Below are 12,118 nucleotides of genomic sequence, written 5' to 3'. Positions count from 1 at the left end.
ACATATCAGTTTTGTTTCCAAACATTCGTAGATGTTGTTAATCACAAGAAGAACAACTAGCCACGATGTCACCGGAAAAATCGCCCGAGCTAACCAGGGATGGGTTTGGCCACGAACAATCCGCGACGATGGAAGCACAATCAACAGAGGATAACAACGACACAACACCCGTGGACATAGAGTCAAGTCTATCAGCATGGATCTGCGTCTTTGGAAGTTTCCTCTTTCTCATGCCCACATTCGGTACGTCCTCTACTTGACTCCCCAATCACTCTCACTAAACAATCCAGGCATGATGCAATCTGTTGGAACATTTCAATCTTATCTCGAACTGAACCAATTGAGCAACTACACAGCCGGCGAGATTGGCTGGATTCCCGGAATGTGGATGTTTCTCTCCATGCTCGTGGCCATCCAGGTTGGGCCAGTTCTTGATCAGCATGGACCCTTCGCAGTGAGCATCATAGGCGGCGGCGGCGTTGTGGTCATGTTCGTCCTACTAGCTGAGTGTAAAGAGTATTGGCAGTTCATGCTGTGCTTGGGGATACTTGGTGGATTTTCGATGGCCATTGCTGGTACCATAGGCGTTACTGTCGTCGCCAAACTCTTCTCAAGAAGACGAGGGTTGGCTATTGGGCTGGCTCTCACCGGATCTTCTATCGGTACAGTCATATTCCCAATCATGCTTCGATCACTACTTCCCAAGGTCGGATGGAGCTGGTCAATGCGTATTCTGGCCTTTGTCATTCTCGGTATCTTCATCGTCGGCACTCTGTGTCTCATTCCTTACAAGCGACTAACAAAGCTCGCTGCTGTACCTGTCACCCAAAAACGTGGTATGGCTGTTCTCAACTTCTCAGCTTTTCGGTCTGTTCCATTTTCATTGCTATCAGTCATGTACTTTGCCATCCAATTTGTGCTTTATGGCATCGGGGGTTTGCTTCCTACGTTTGCAATCGAAGCTGGTCTGAAAGCTGAGGCTGGCTATACCTTGGTTTCTATTGTCGGTGGCGCTTCAGCCTTTGGCCGTGTTATTCCTGGAATAGCTGGCGACAAGTTTGGTCATTGCAATGTTTTGATCTTCATGATGGTAATGACACTTATCTTTATGGGTGCTTTGTTCGTGCCATTTGGTAACAGAAGCGTTGTTCTCTACGTTTTCACTGGGCTGTGGGGGTTTTGTTCTGGAGGATTCTTGTCTATCACACCAGGTAAGAGCTATTTGCGGTGTTCAGATCCATCACTGTCAGTCGGCTAACTGTTTTCAGTATGTGTCGGCAAGACATGCGACCCCAAAGAATACGGCCGATACTATGGTATGATTAAACTCCGTTCTGAGATAGCTTTACAAATTACTGAATAGTTGTCAGGTACACTCAACTTCTTCATCAGCTTCTCGTTGCTGGTATCTATTCCTGCTAGTGGTACCATGGTTGAGAGAATGGGTACTCAGGCACTGAGTGGACTTCTAACCGGTATACTGGCGCTAGGTTTAGGGTGTCTGGTCGCTGCGAGAGCCTTTCTGATTGGCGAGTGGTTCGCTATCAAGACGAAGATATAAAATGATTACGTGTTCTAGGAAAATCTAGAGAAGTGAGTTTTGGGTTGATGACAGAGGACATGGACAATGGTAGAGCAGTTTTGTTCAATTACGTATACACACACTCCAATGAAGAGCCCATTGAAGTGGAGAAGGCTTATGGAGACTTGCGATCTTGAATGTCAAGGTGCTATTGAAGCCGGGGTTGGATAAGGTACCCGAGATATCCGTGACGGGATTTTCACTATCCAATTTGTTGTCGTTTCAAGCTCATCACCTCCGATCAGCTATGAAACCTACAGTATCATTATATTGCTTAATATTTTATAAATATTATCAAAGGAACAAAATCACAAGATACAAGTCCACCAGGGTATGTTTTATCAAAATCAACCTGCATCGATAGAAACACAATCATGATAACAAAACACCAGTGAACAGATAGTCAAGTCTTTCGCATGAGTATTCCCCTTGAAAGACTTTCTCTATTCTCAATCACAACCATAATTCATAAACATTGTGGCAGTGCTGAGGCCATATCAGGGCAGCAGTGCGAAGCTGTAACGTTTGGCATGTTGACGGCCTTGTTCGCCTCTAATTTGAGTTTACGAGATTCAATTACCCTTCTAAAGAAGCATATCTGATTCATTCAATGTAACAGTAGTATTGTCAAACAGACAAAATGGACGCGGAATAAATACGGAAATATCCCGTGCTTTAATCTCTTCTAACTTGTATTGGAATTTAATCTCTCCACTCGGGATCTCGGCATACATATTGCAAGGCTTTTGTGGTCTTGCAACAACGCATGGTCGTATAAATCGGATATGTCGACCTGAATTAATATCTAGGGACTTTTCAGCCCTGACACCTCAAGGCAGATTTCAGCTCTCTTTATTAGCCATGCGGTCTTTCTATTCTTAATTTGGCCCCGGCGTCCCGGAGTGATGAGATATAATAGTAGCGATATGATCACGGCCGAATCTCAAACTCTGTCACGTACTTTTTGAGCTTATTTTCATTAATACGATGCGATTCTATTACCTTTTGTCTCTCTACCTTGCCTCTCCGGCCATAGCAGCTAGCCCAAGCCTTACAAGTAAAGGCTGTGTCGATGCATCAGGATTCGAAAGCTGTCAAAATGACGCAAACAAACAAACATCGAGCTGCATCAGTCAGGCCAAAAAGGACAACAGCCAGAAAGAGCTTCTAGCATGTGGTTGCCAAGACTCGGTCAACAACTACAACTGTTACGCAGCTTATTGTTGGAACAGGGTCTGGGAATGCGAATACGAAGAGTACATCATCGCGTACATGCAGAATTGTCTAACCGCTAAACTCCCGGTTCCATACTTTCCCGCCCCGAAGGATGCCCCGGACGCATGTTCATGCAATCTTGGCAAGGTTAATATTGCTGTCAACGACGCTATTCAGCAGGCGGGAACATGCTCTAACAATGCCAATTCTGGTGACGCGGGAACGAACCTACAGCAGATGGAGGGATACAGTTGCTGCGAACTCAGCGGCACTCTATCAAGGTGGGTACTCCTTTTCTGTAAAAACTGTCAACATGCTAATGTCTCGTAGTATCGTTGAGATTTGCCCCGACACCGATCCCAAACTCGTCGGCCTATCAAACCTTGGCACGCTCGAATCACAACTCAACGTCCAGTACACCAATTGTGGAAAATACATGGATGCATTTGATTGCCAATCTGACCTCTCATTCTCGCTTGATGGCGTCAGCACATTCTTGAAGCCGGATGATGCGCTCAAGACTGGGTCAGCCACATTAAGTAATGGCCCTGGATCTGTGACGACTCCTGCGAGTGGACATGTGTTCTCATATACGAATGGTGGCGATGGTGTTGTCTATACTATCACTGCTGCTAAGGATAAAGCTGGTTCTGGTGGCAAGGGGAAGTCTGAAGCAACTCAGACTGATTCGGACGCTACTGGTACTGCCTCAGCGGATGGTACCAAGGAGACTAAGTCAAGCTCCAAAAGTTCAGCGACAACGTTGGCGGCAAAGGGATATTTGGGTTTGGTAGTGGCCCTTGTTTCAGCGTTTGCCATGTGGTGATTTGACAAATGATACACCGACCTGTCCACTCATGGAACTCAATGGTAAAGACATTCACTACAGAAGCTAGAATTAAATAAAGCCTTTAACATACCGTATTATTTCGGCGGTGATGACTGCAATATTATTGATAATGGAAATTGGTGGTTAAGTGTATCCATGGTCGTAGCCTGTGATGAGGGTGAACCGCCTGGATGGTGACCGAGTCAACCTGAGCTGCCATCTTCAAGATAGCGTTATTCTATCACCCATGTCTTGTTACTACCACACTAGCTAAAAATAACTGGCCCCTCCATATAAATCCACCAAGGTCAGTGGCCTCATTATTTGCACTTTATGCCGAAGAGAACTGCGATGCAAATGAATAAGACCGTTACTATGGTACGACCAAAAACCGACTGAGGAGCAATTCACCGAGTCCCTATAAACGTTATTTGCGGGACAAAAATTATAGCATGTCTCTTTGACATGCCCTTCTAGGATAACTGAAGTTTGGTCCGCTCTCTACGTAATATAGACTGAGCGGCAATGTCTTTCGATCACATATCCAGCACACTCCTACTTTGTTATTTACATCTGAAAAGCCTTGTAGAGATTACCGGGAATAAATTGCGTCTTATTCTGTGTATAGTCGGCATTCTAGATTGCTTCGGACAGCCTTGTCATATTAACTATAGGACAAACGGAACAGACTAGGTATTTATCGCGGTCTCGCCTTTCCCGACATACGATCTTCTCACTTTTACAGGGATCTATCCACTAGACTCGACTGGTTCTTCATTCAGCTGAAGCGCTTTAAGCTTCTTTTCAGTGGCGACTCAGGGTCCTTGACCCCTGTTCCGCTGGTTGATGGTCCACTTGGACCTGATTATTGCCTCTAGCCCTATCAATAGCTCACATACACAACATTCCATTGATTGTGTAGCAAATCTAGACTGCCCCAACGGGGTTATTCCTCCTATGCCCATTTTCACTGTTAAGCATCCGAGCGTCTTTCCTAAAAGTACAATAATCCCAGTTTCTCCTCTGCTACTTTCCATTCTGTGAACCTGCGGGACCTTGTCTTGTGCGATATCACAGCGATCATGGTTGCTTTCAAGTCTATTCTCGTGCTCCTTGCTCTTGGGGCCGATGCCCTTGCTGGCCCTGAAAAACCTTTATCCTCGACTTGCAGTACCTACCTTGGTTCCAAGACTGTCAAAAATGTACCTACTGCCACGACCACCGCATTTAAGAATATAACCGTCACCAAGAAGGTTATTCGCAGGGTTAACATAGTTGTTGTCCCTCAACCCAAAACGACCACTGTCCGCACCATGGCCACCAATACAATCACCCACACTGACTATGGCGAGGTTGCCACTGTCACCGCCACTTGTAAGCATAGCCACTCAAGCCACAAACATCAACGACAATGCTAATATCTTTACTTCCAGCGGAAAAGTCCACCCAGACCAACCTCAGGACATCCTGGTCAACAAAGACATCCACTTCCTGGACCACCACCACCAAGTCATTTACGTCCACCGTCACCACCACACCTGTGGGATTCACAGCCATTCTCGATGATGCATCGTACATCATGAAGCGTGATTTACTTGTAGAGAGAGACCAAGGAGGCAATGTCTCTCCTCCCGTCGTGAATACTCTCCCCGGCGGTGATCTTCCCCAGAGTGTCCGCTGTGTCAAGGATATCCCCAAGTACTCGTCCAAGACAGTCACTATAAACGTTCAGGGCCCTAGGCGCACTCTCAATGCTGCGACCAAGACCAAGACATTGACATCTTTGACAAGCGTGACAACCACAGTCTATCCTGAAGCAAGTTTCACCGAGACGATCACTGAATATCATCAAGTCGTCACAACCGACGTTGAAGTCACATTGACTACCACAGTCCCTGAGATTGGTAAGATCTTCCTTGTTAGGATCTACCTAAAACGCGCTTATACTAACATGACTTGTCGTATAGTAACCGTTGAAAGCTGGATACCACAGGCGACCGTCTACGACATCTGCGGCAGCAGAAACATGCTGCGAACAGCCAACGACGGAGGCTCTGTTGGTACATACCGGGATGCCGATGGAGTGTCTTATGCCGACCTGGGCAAAGGTTTCAATGAGGTCTCATGCTGCAACGCGTGCGCGGCGGATCCTTACTGCCGAGGAACTAATTATGACCCTCGTAACACTGCCTGTTACGCATATATCTCGCGCGACAAGTCCCAGTGTTCGACTTCTCGTAATCTCCTCGCTAGATATGTTACGTGGCTCTTCGAGGGTGGTGGTGTTTTCTCAAATGGTCCTTGCGGCTTTTGGGAGAACGGGGGCAGATTCACAGTTTGAGATACGAAATACAACTTTATCGATAGTTAGTTATAACAAGGTGGCTTGCTATTCTCGGAAATGTCAAGTTCATGGTCGTGCAACCGAAGCCCAGGCCTTTTCAATGTACTCATGATTTCTGCAGCAAAATTGATCCATCCAGAAAGATCAATTTGTACCTTGATAAATCAAATCAATAGAGCCGTTTCGTGATAACTAATTGTTCCACTGTCATTCCGATCTTAGTTCATAGCTGATGCTGCTTTAGTACCACACGCTATAATGTGTGTTGGTGACAGCAACATTAGTATTTTATACGCTGCTGTAAAAAAGAATTGAAAGCTTGAAGAATCCTGGCATCAATATTTGAAAAGTAATCAATCAACTAGCCAATCTCAATTGATAATCCCATTAAGCATATGTCTTGGTTATAACACCATTCAGTCCTACCCTAGGGTTCAATCATGCAAGCCTACTAAGATGGAGGGCTTCAATTGGTTCTAGCAGCAAGACAGTGCAGAATATAATGAAACAGATAACATCATTTCTGCAGGGCAAGCAAGTGCTCGTGAAAGGAAACCTCATGCCCGGTGGTGTTTGTATCATGAGGCCTTCTATGGCGCATTCCGTCTGCACTCTGCACTATGCACTCTGCACTCTCCAAACTTTGGATTCAAGGCCAAGGAGTGGTCTACTGTGATGTGAGTGAGGTTTGATGGGATCATCAAGTTGAATTGAGTTTTGTATGGAAGCGGGGTATCATGACTGACATCACTGCACATGTCGTCAACAAAACTTATATCAGCGCCATGAGGTACCAACCTCCACAGATGACACAATTCGTCGTATCAATCATCGACTTGACAGGTTGACATGTAGATCTATCTAGGACAAGCCGGCTGTCTCCCAATTGAAAGCTATGTGCATTGATTTTGTTGAGAAAGTTGGGGCTTCATATCAAGTTAGCCTAGCATCTAATCTCGAATAGTCTACGATCAGCAGCAAGACTTGAGCTGAAACTGAGACACGCAGTTACTAGTCTCGTCTAGCTCTTACGTTGCACAGTACCATTTCAGCATTTCTATGTACCGATCTTAGTAGAAAGTCAGCAATAGGTCGAGAGCGGCCAATTCTCGCTCGGACCCGAAAGAAAGTTGGTCAAATGTCTGAGTTGCTCATCAGCCAACTTTATATAGCTATGTAAACGTCAGTGTGCAGAGCGCCAAAGCTACAAAGTATCTATAAAAACCCATCGCGCACTCAGTCTCGTTACAAACCTTTCACTCTCTTACACACCATCCTGTCTCATTCTTAAGAAATCAACTATTAATTCCCCTTGACCATACTACAATGGCTGCACAACTTCGCCTTCAAGATTCCAAGGAGAAATTCCAAACTGCGTATGACTACGCCGTCAGTCAAAAGGAAGAAGCTGAGAAAAACTACAAGTTTGAAAAAGATGAGGGACTTACCCAGCATAGTTTTGAGGCTTGGGCAGTCATGAATGTAAGCAACAAGATAAATACTTCCAAGTTGACACTTCTAACTATTGGCCAGGCACCCGCCTACAGTGCTACCATTCAACAATACCAAGCTGCTAGAGCTGTATACGAGGCTTCACTTCACGCAGTTGATGAGCAAGCTGCTAGGTCTTGGCAGGAAAAGGTCAGACAAGCGGTGATTGACAACAAGCTCAACTACAACATATTGATCGGACCTGATGAATGAGGTTTAGACCTAGATAATCTACAGCAATCATGCCATAACATGCACTGATTACGAGTTCATTCTTTTACGTGATACGCTGTACCTTGTTGAGATGATGTGAGTCACCTGCGAGGTGACGGTGAACGATTTACCAGGACTGCTGTTTACCCGACATAGAACAGGCTCAAAACTGGGTTGAGTTGTGGTTGTATCTTATGCAACGGCCATGTCCAGCATTCACAGATCTCCCCAATAACGTTGCCGCGTCTTGTCCATCTCTAACTCCTCCGGATAAGGATCAAGAAACCTAGCGAGAACTCCCTGCCATGATTTTCGAGTCTCATTGCCATACCATGCCGCAGTATACTCCCAATAATAAGGGTACCAGCCTGCAAATTCCCAATCAATTATGGCAACGACGCGACCATCACGAACCACAATGTTAAAAGGATTCAAATCCCCGTGGGTAAACACGGGTGGAGGCCATGGACCGTCCTGTTTACTAGCCATTTCTTTGATACCCTTCCAATCATCATCCAGGCGGTCTGGGTGTTCTTCTGGTCGAAGACCATCACGCAACCATAGGTGGAAGTCTTGAATGGATTTGAACGGCCCAAATCTAGGTCGTAACCTTGGTATACGCGAATCTCGCAAAGAACCTCCTAGGCAACTTTGTACCCTGCGCCAGGAGGTGGATAGAGTGTTCTAAGTTCCTGGAACATCTGTCGGAGTTGTATGAGAATGTTGTCGACTTCTGCTTCGGACTATATTGACAAGGCTTTTGCAAAAGTCCGTCCTTGGACGCGTTCCATAACAATAAATGCTTGATTATTGTTCACAAAAGAGCAGTGGACAGTCGGTACAGGAACCGAAGTATTGGCAGCCACAAATCTCATGGTTGCTGCCTCGGTGAGATGGACAGATCGTCCCGTCTTGACTATAAGATGTTTAGAGATGGGGACACAAGGACCGTCAAATACGTAAAACCGCGCGGTTGTTTTGAGCGCAACACGCGTCAGTAAACGCCGAAGAGGTGTGTTATTTATCGCCAGCGACTCTATACCATTATGTTACGTTACACTTCCGTCTTCTGGAGGTACGTAGGGATGTGACACAGTGATATGATTCTCTAATTGTTATTTCAATGAGAGACTATGTTGTAGGGTATGTGATCATCTTGGTCGGATTGATGCGCGACGTGTATGGTGATACATGGTGATTTACCATATCAACTCGCCAAATTCGGTAGCAATAATATTACTAACGACATTGCGCCCTCTCGAATCCCTCAAATATCTCCTGCAATATAAACTTGGTCTCCTTCACGGGCCACTCATGGCATTTCTTATAATTCGCCTTGAAAGACCATTTGCCAGAGCCAACATTCTCCGTCTTGCAATTCTCTCCATCAGGCAAAATAACCTCCATTGTAGTACCAGTTGGCACTTCAACGTCCACATACAGCAGATCCTTGTCCAACTTCCACGAACTCGATACCTTTCCAAAAGGTGTAAGATGTGAAGCAGATGCCCAAGTGAAATCACCAACGATTTCTGGCTTCACCCTAGACTTCTTCCATCCAGCCTCAACCTGCTGAAGCCCAGCAAGTCGTTCAACCATAAACTTGGCTACTGCTCCATAAGCGTAGTGGTTAAAACTTGTCATTTCACCAGGGTTGATTGATCCATCTGGGAGCATGCTATCCCATCGTTCCCAGGTTGTTGTACCACCCATTGAAATAGCATACAACCAAGACGGACACTTTTCGTTTAGGAGCATCGCGTAAGCTACGTTGCTGTGACCTGTTCGGGTGAGGGCTTCGCAGACATATGGTGTTCCAGCGAAGCCAGTGCCTATTCGGAAGCCGTTTCGTTTGACAATGTCAGCCAGTCGTGAGCCCGCACGTGATAGCTGTTGTTTATTAAGTAGATTGAAACAGATGGCGAGAGCGTAAGCGGTCTGAGTATCTGATACCAGGCGGCCATTAGGAGAAGCATATTCTTGGATAAACTCGACACGAGCCTTTTCAGCCCATGTCATGTAGTAAGAGTTTGCGTCTGCCTTGCCAAGCACATGGCATACCTGCCCCATGATGTCGAGACAGTGTATCAAAAATGCATTAGCAACTAATGGAGGATCGGTTGTAGCTTTGGCGGCATCATCTGGCGGCGCGTTCGGATCAAGCCAGTCCTTAATAAAGTAAGCAAGGCTCTTCTAATTTCATGATGTACATACCGCAAGCTGATCCGCGTCAAAAGACCAAAGATGAGTAGATCCATTCTTGTTCCTAGGAATGACTTTCAACCAAGTCTCCATAGACTCAAACTGGTCAGCTAGAATAGACGAATCTGCTGTTTCCTGATATAAAGCCCATGGTGCCAAAACAACAACATCATGCCAAATAGCACAAGGCCAGATAGGACCCCAAATTCTGCACTTGTCAAGGACATTGGGCGAGACCATCGGGGGGATTCCTCCTCGTTGTTTCTGATCAAACGAAACACCCTTGAGCCAGTCTTTCAGGATTGGATAGCAACCATAGATGAACGTGGCTGTTGGGGCAAATAATGCCAAGTCTCCTGTCCATCCGAGACGTTCATCGCGCTGGGGGCAATCTGTGGGTATTGATAGAAAGTTATCTCTCATACTCCATTGAACATTACTAAAAAGCTTGTTGAGCTTTTCGTTTGAACATGAAAATTGGCCCTGTTCTTCCATGTCTGTGTGGCAAACCACCGCCTCAACTGCGTCTGTGACGTCTTTGTCAGGCCAAGGCCAGCCCTCGATCTGCAGATAGCGAAAGCCATGATAGGTGAACCTTGGCTCGTAGCTCTCTGGTTCTGCATCACCTCTGAGTGTGTAGATATCAGTAGCAGCACATAGCCGCAGAGGCCTTGTGCCCAATTCGCCATTCTCGAGAACTTCGGCGTGTCGCAAGGTGACTTTGTGCCCGCGAGGGCCTTTGATCTGCTTGATGCGGGCATACCCGACGAGATTCTGACCAAAGTCGATAATAGTCTTTCCTGTCGGAGTGATGATTTTCTCAACAGGCTGGACGATTTCGGTGCGACGAACTGGCTCGGCAGTCGCAGCGGTAAGATCAATACTCTCGGAGATGAACGGCACTTCCTCCGCCTTTTCCCACGTTCCAGTAACGTCACCAGGAAGAGACCACCCCGGTATCTCGAGAGTGCTGTCGTACTTCTCTCCGTCGTACAGTTCTGCTTGGCGAATGGGACCCTGAGCTACAGTCCACTCATTGTCTGTAGAAATAATCTGGGTAGTTCCATCGTCGAGACGAAGCTCAAGCTGAGCTAGTACACTTGTCCGAGTACCATAGATGTTTCTCCTACCGCCGTCAAAGCTCAGTCGGCCAGTGAACCATCCTTCGGCCAAACGGACACCCAGGCAATTGTCTTTGTCATGGATGGACTCAGTGACATCGTAAGTTTGATAGGTCAACCGGTCATCGTAGCAAGTCCAGCCTGGCGCTAAGAAGTGATCACTGACGCGTTGACCATTGATCTCGGCCTCGTAGACACCTCGAGCTGTGATATACAGTTTTGCTGATTGTACCTTTCCGCTCAATGAGAATGTTTTTCGAAAGAGGTCTTCTGGCTTGGGCTTGTCATTTTCTTTCTCTGACCATGGAGCTGAAATAAACTTGGCTGTCCAGCCACTTCGCTCTAAGATACCTGCCTCTAACCACGCATCGTCACTCCACTCAGTGAACGCAGTTTGTCCTTTGCCCCTCACTCTGACCGAGACTGTGTATTTCTGTCGGGACACAAGCGGATTCCCAGGCCAAGTGACCAAGTAAGACTTGGATGATCTAGTCTCAACAGTACAAACATGATGTTTTTGTTGTCCAAAGACCTCGTTGACCTGTATCTCATAGGCCTCTTGTTCAAAGCCCGGTGGTGCGTCTTGTAAGCGCCATGAGATGCGCGGTTTGTTTTCGTGAACGCCAAGAGTATTGGGGTGGCGATAATGCTCGAAGCGAACTTCAACCACTTTGAGAGACATGATTGAGAGAAATAACCCGAATGGCTGTGATGAAGTGTTGTTCAAGGGAGAAATCGCTTAGGCTTGTTCTTTATACGGTGCAGAAATCAGGTTAGCCCTGACGTGAGGAGTAGTTCCAGTTTTGTGTTAGTGTAGCAGGGAAACGTCTCGCTAGTGGATGTAGTCATGGGGTAACTGTGCATATCGGGGCAATGTCTTCCATGAGTAGCTTGTCACTCGGTGCATTAATTTGCGAGAGAAAAACAACGATGATCTCCTGATCCCTCTCCGATTCCAATATTGTGCGTGGTTAGTTAGAAACAATGGGATCATGACCTCAATTCGGTCCATCGAGACCCGAGTAGCGAATATCCAAAAATCTTGCAAGAGGAGGTTACCATCAAGATGGACACTCAGCCCGGAGAACTCACCACTAAGACAACTTCAAAGCCGACGCCAA

The 12,118-nt window shown here is 46.4% G+C and overlaps 5 protein-coding genes across 5 annotated transcripts; 4 read left to right on the top strand and 1 right to left on the bottom strand.

The window, feature by feature from the left end:
- Positions 1–65: 65 nt before the first annotated feature.
- Positions 66–2,184, top strand: FGSG_09069 (uncharacterized protein; the record flags this gene model as incomplete). The annotated part of the gene is made up of 7 exons (XM_011330422.1): positions 66–243; positions 291–1,211; positions 1,269–1,316; positions 1,371–1,475; positions 1,580–1,593; positions 1,883–1,913; positions 1,982–2,184. The coding sequence occupies 7 exons, from the start codon at positions 66–68 to the stop codon at positions 2,182–2,184; spliced, it is 1,500 nt and encodes a 499-aa protein (XP_011328724.1).
- Positions 2,185–2,569: 385 nt separating this feature from the next.
- Positions 2,570–3,623, top strand: FGSG_09070 (uncharacterized protein; the record flags this gene model as incomplete). Its single annotated transcript, XM_011330421.1, has 2 exons — positions 2,570–3,078; positions 3,128–3,623. 2 exons carry the CDS (start codon positions 2,570–2,572, stop codon positions 3,621–3,623), a joined length of 1,005 nt encoding a protein of 334 aa, XP_011328723.1.
- A 1,085-nt stretch (positions 3,624–4,708) lies between these two features.
- FGSG_09071 (uncharacterized protein) lies at positions 4,709–5,967 on the top strand (the record flags this gene model as incomplete). The annotated part of the gene is made up of 3 exons (XM_011330420.1): positions 4,709–5,000; positions 5,060–5,530; positions 5,594–5,967. The coding sequence occupies 3 exons, from the start codon at positions 4,709–4,711 to the stop codon at positions 5,965–5,967; spliced, it is 1,137 nt and encodes a 378-aa protein (XP_011328722.1).
- Positions 5,968–7,296: 1,329 nt separating this feature from the next.
- On the top strand, positions 7,297–7,674 carry FGSG_09072 (uncharacterized protein; the record flags this gene model as incomplete). The annotated part of the gene is made up of 2 exons (XM_011330419.1): positions 7,297–7,452; positions 7,504–7,674. 2 exons carry the CDS (start codon positions 7,297–7,299, stop codon positions 7,672–7,674), a joined length of 327 nt encoding a protein of 108 aa, XP_011328721.1.
- A 1,239-nt stretch (positions 7,675–8,913) lies between these two features.
- On the bottom strand, positions 8,914–11,679 carry FGSG_09073 (uncharacterized protein; the record flags this gene model as incomplete). Its single annotated transcript, XM_011330418.1, has 2 exons — positions 8,914–9,843; positions 9,889–11,679. The coding sequence occupies 2 exons, from the start codon at positions 11,677–11,679 to the stop codon at positions 8,914–8,916; spliced, it is 2,721 nt and encodes a 906-aa protein (XP_011328720.1).
- Between the last annotated feature and the right edge of the window lie 439 nt (positions 11,680–12,118).

Source organism: Fusarium graminearum, chromosome 4, assembly GCF_000240135.3.
Source record: "Fusarium graminearum PH-1 chromosome 4, whole genome shotgun sequence".
In the NCBI taxonomy this organism is placed as follows: domain Eukaryota; kingdom Fungi; phylum Ascomycota; class Sordariomycetes; order Hypocreales; family Nectriaceae; genus Fusarium; species Fusarium graminearum.
Note: the sequence above shows the minus strand (reverse complement) of the source record. Positions and strands in the feature narration are given on the sequence as shown.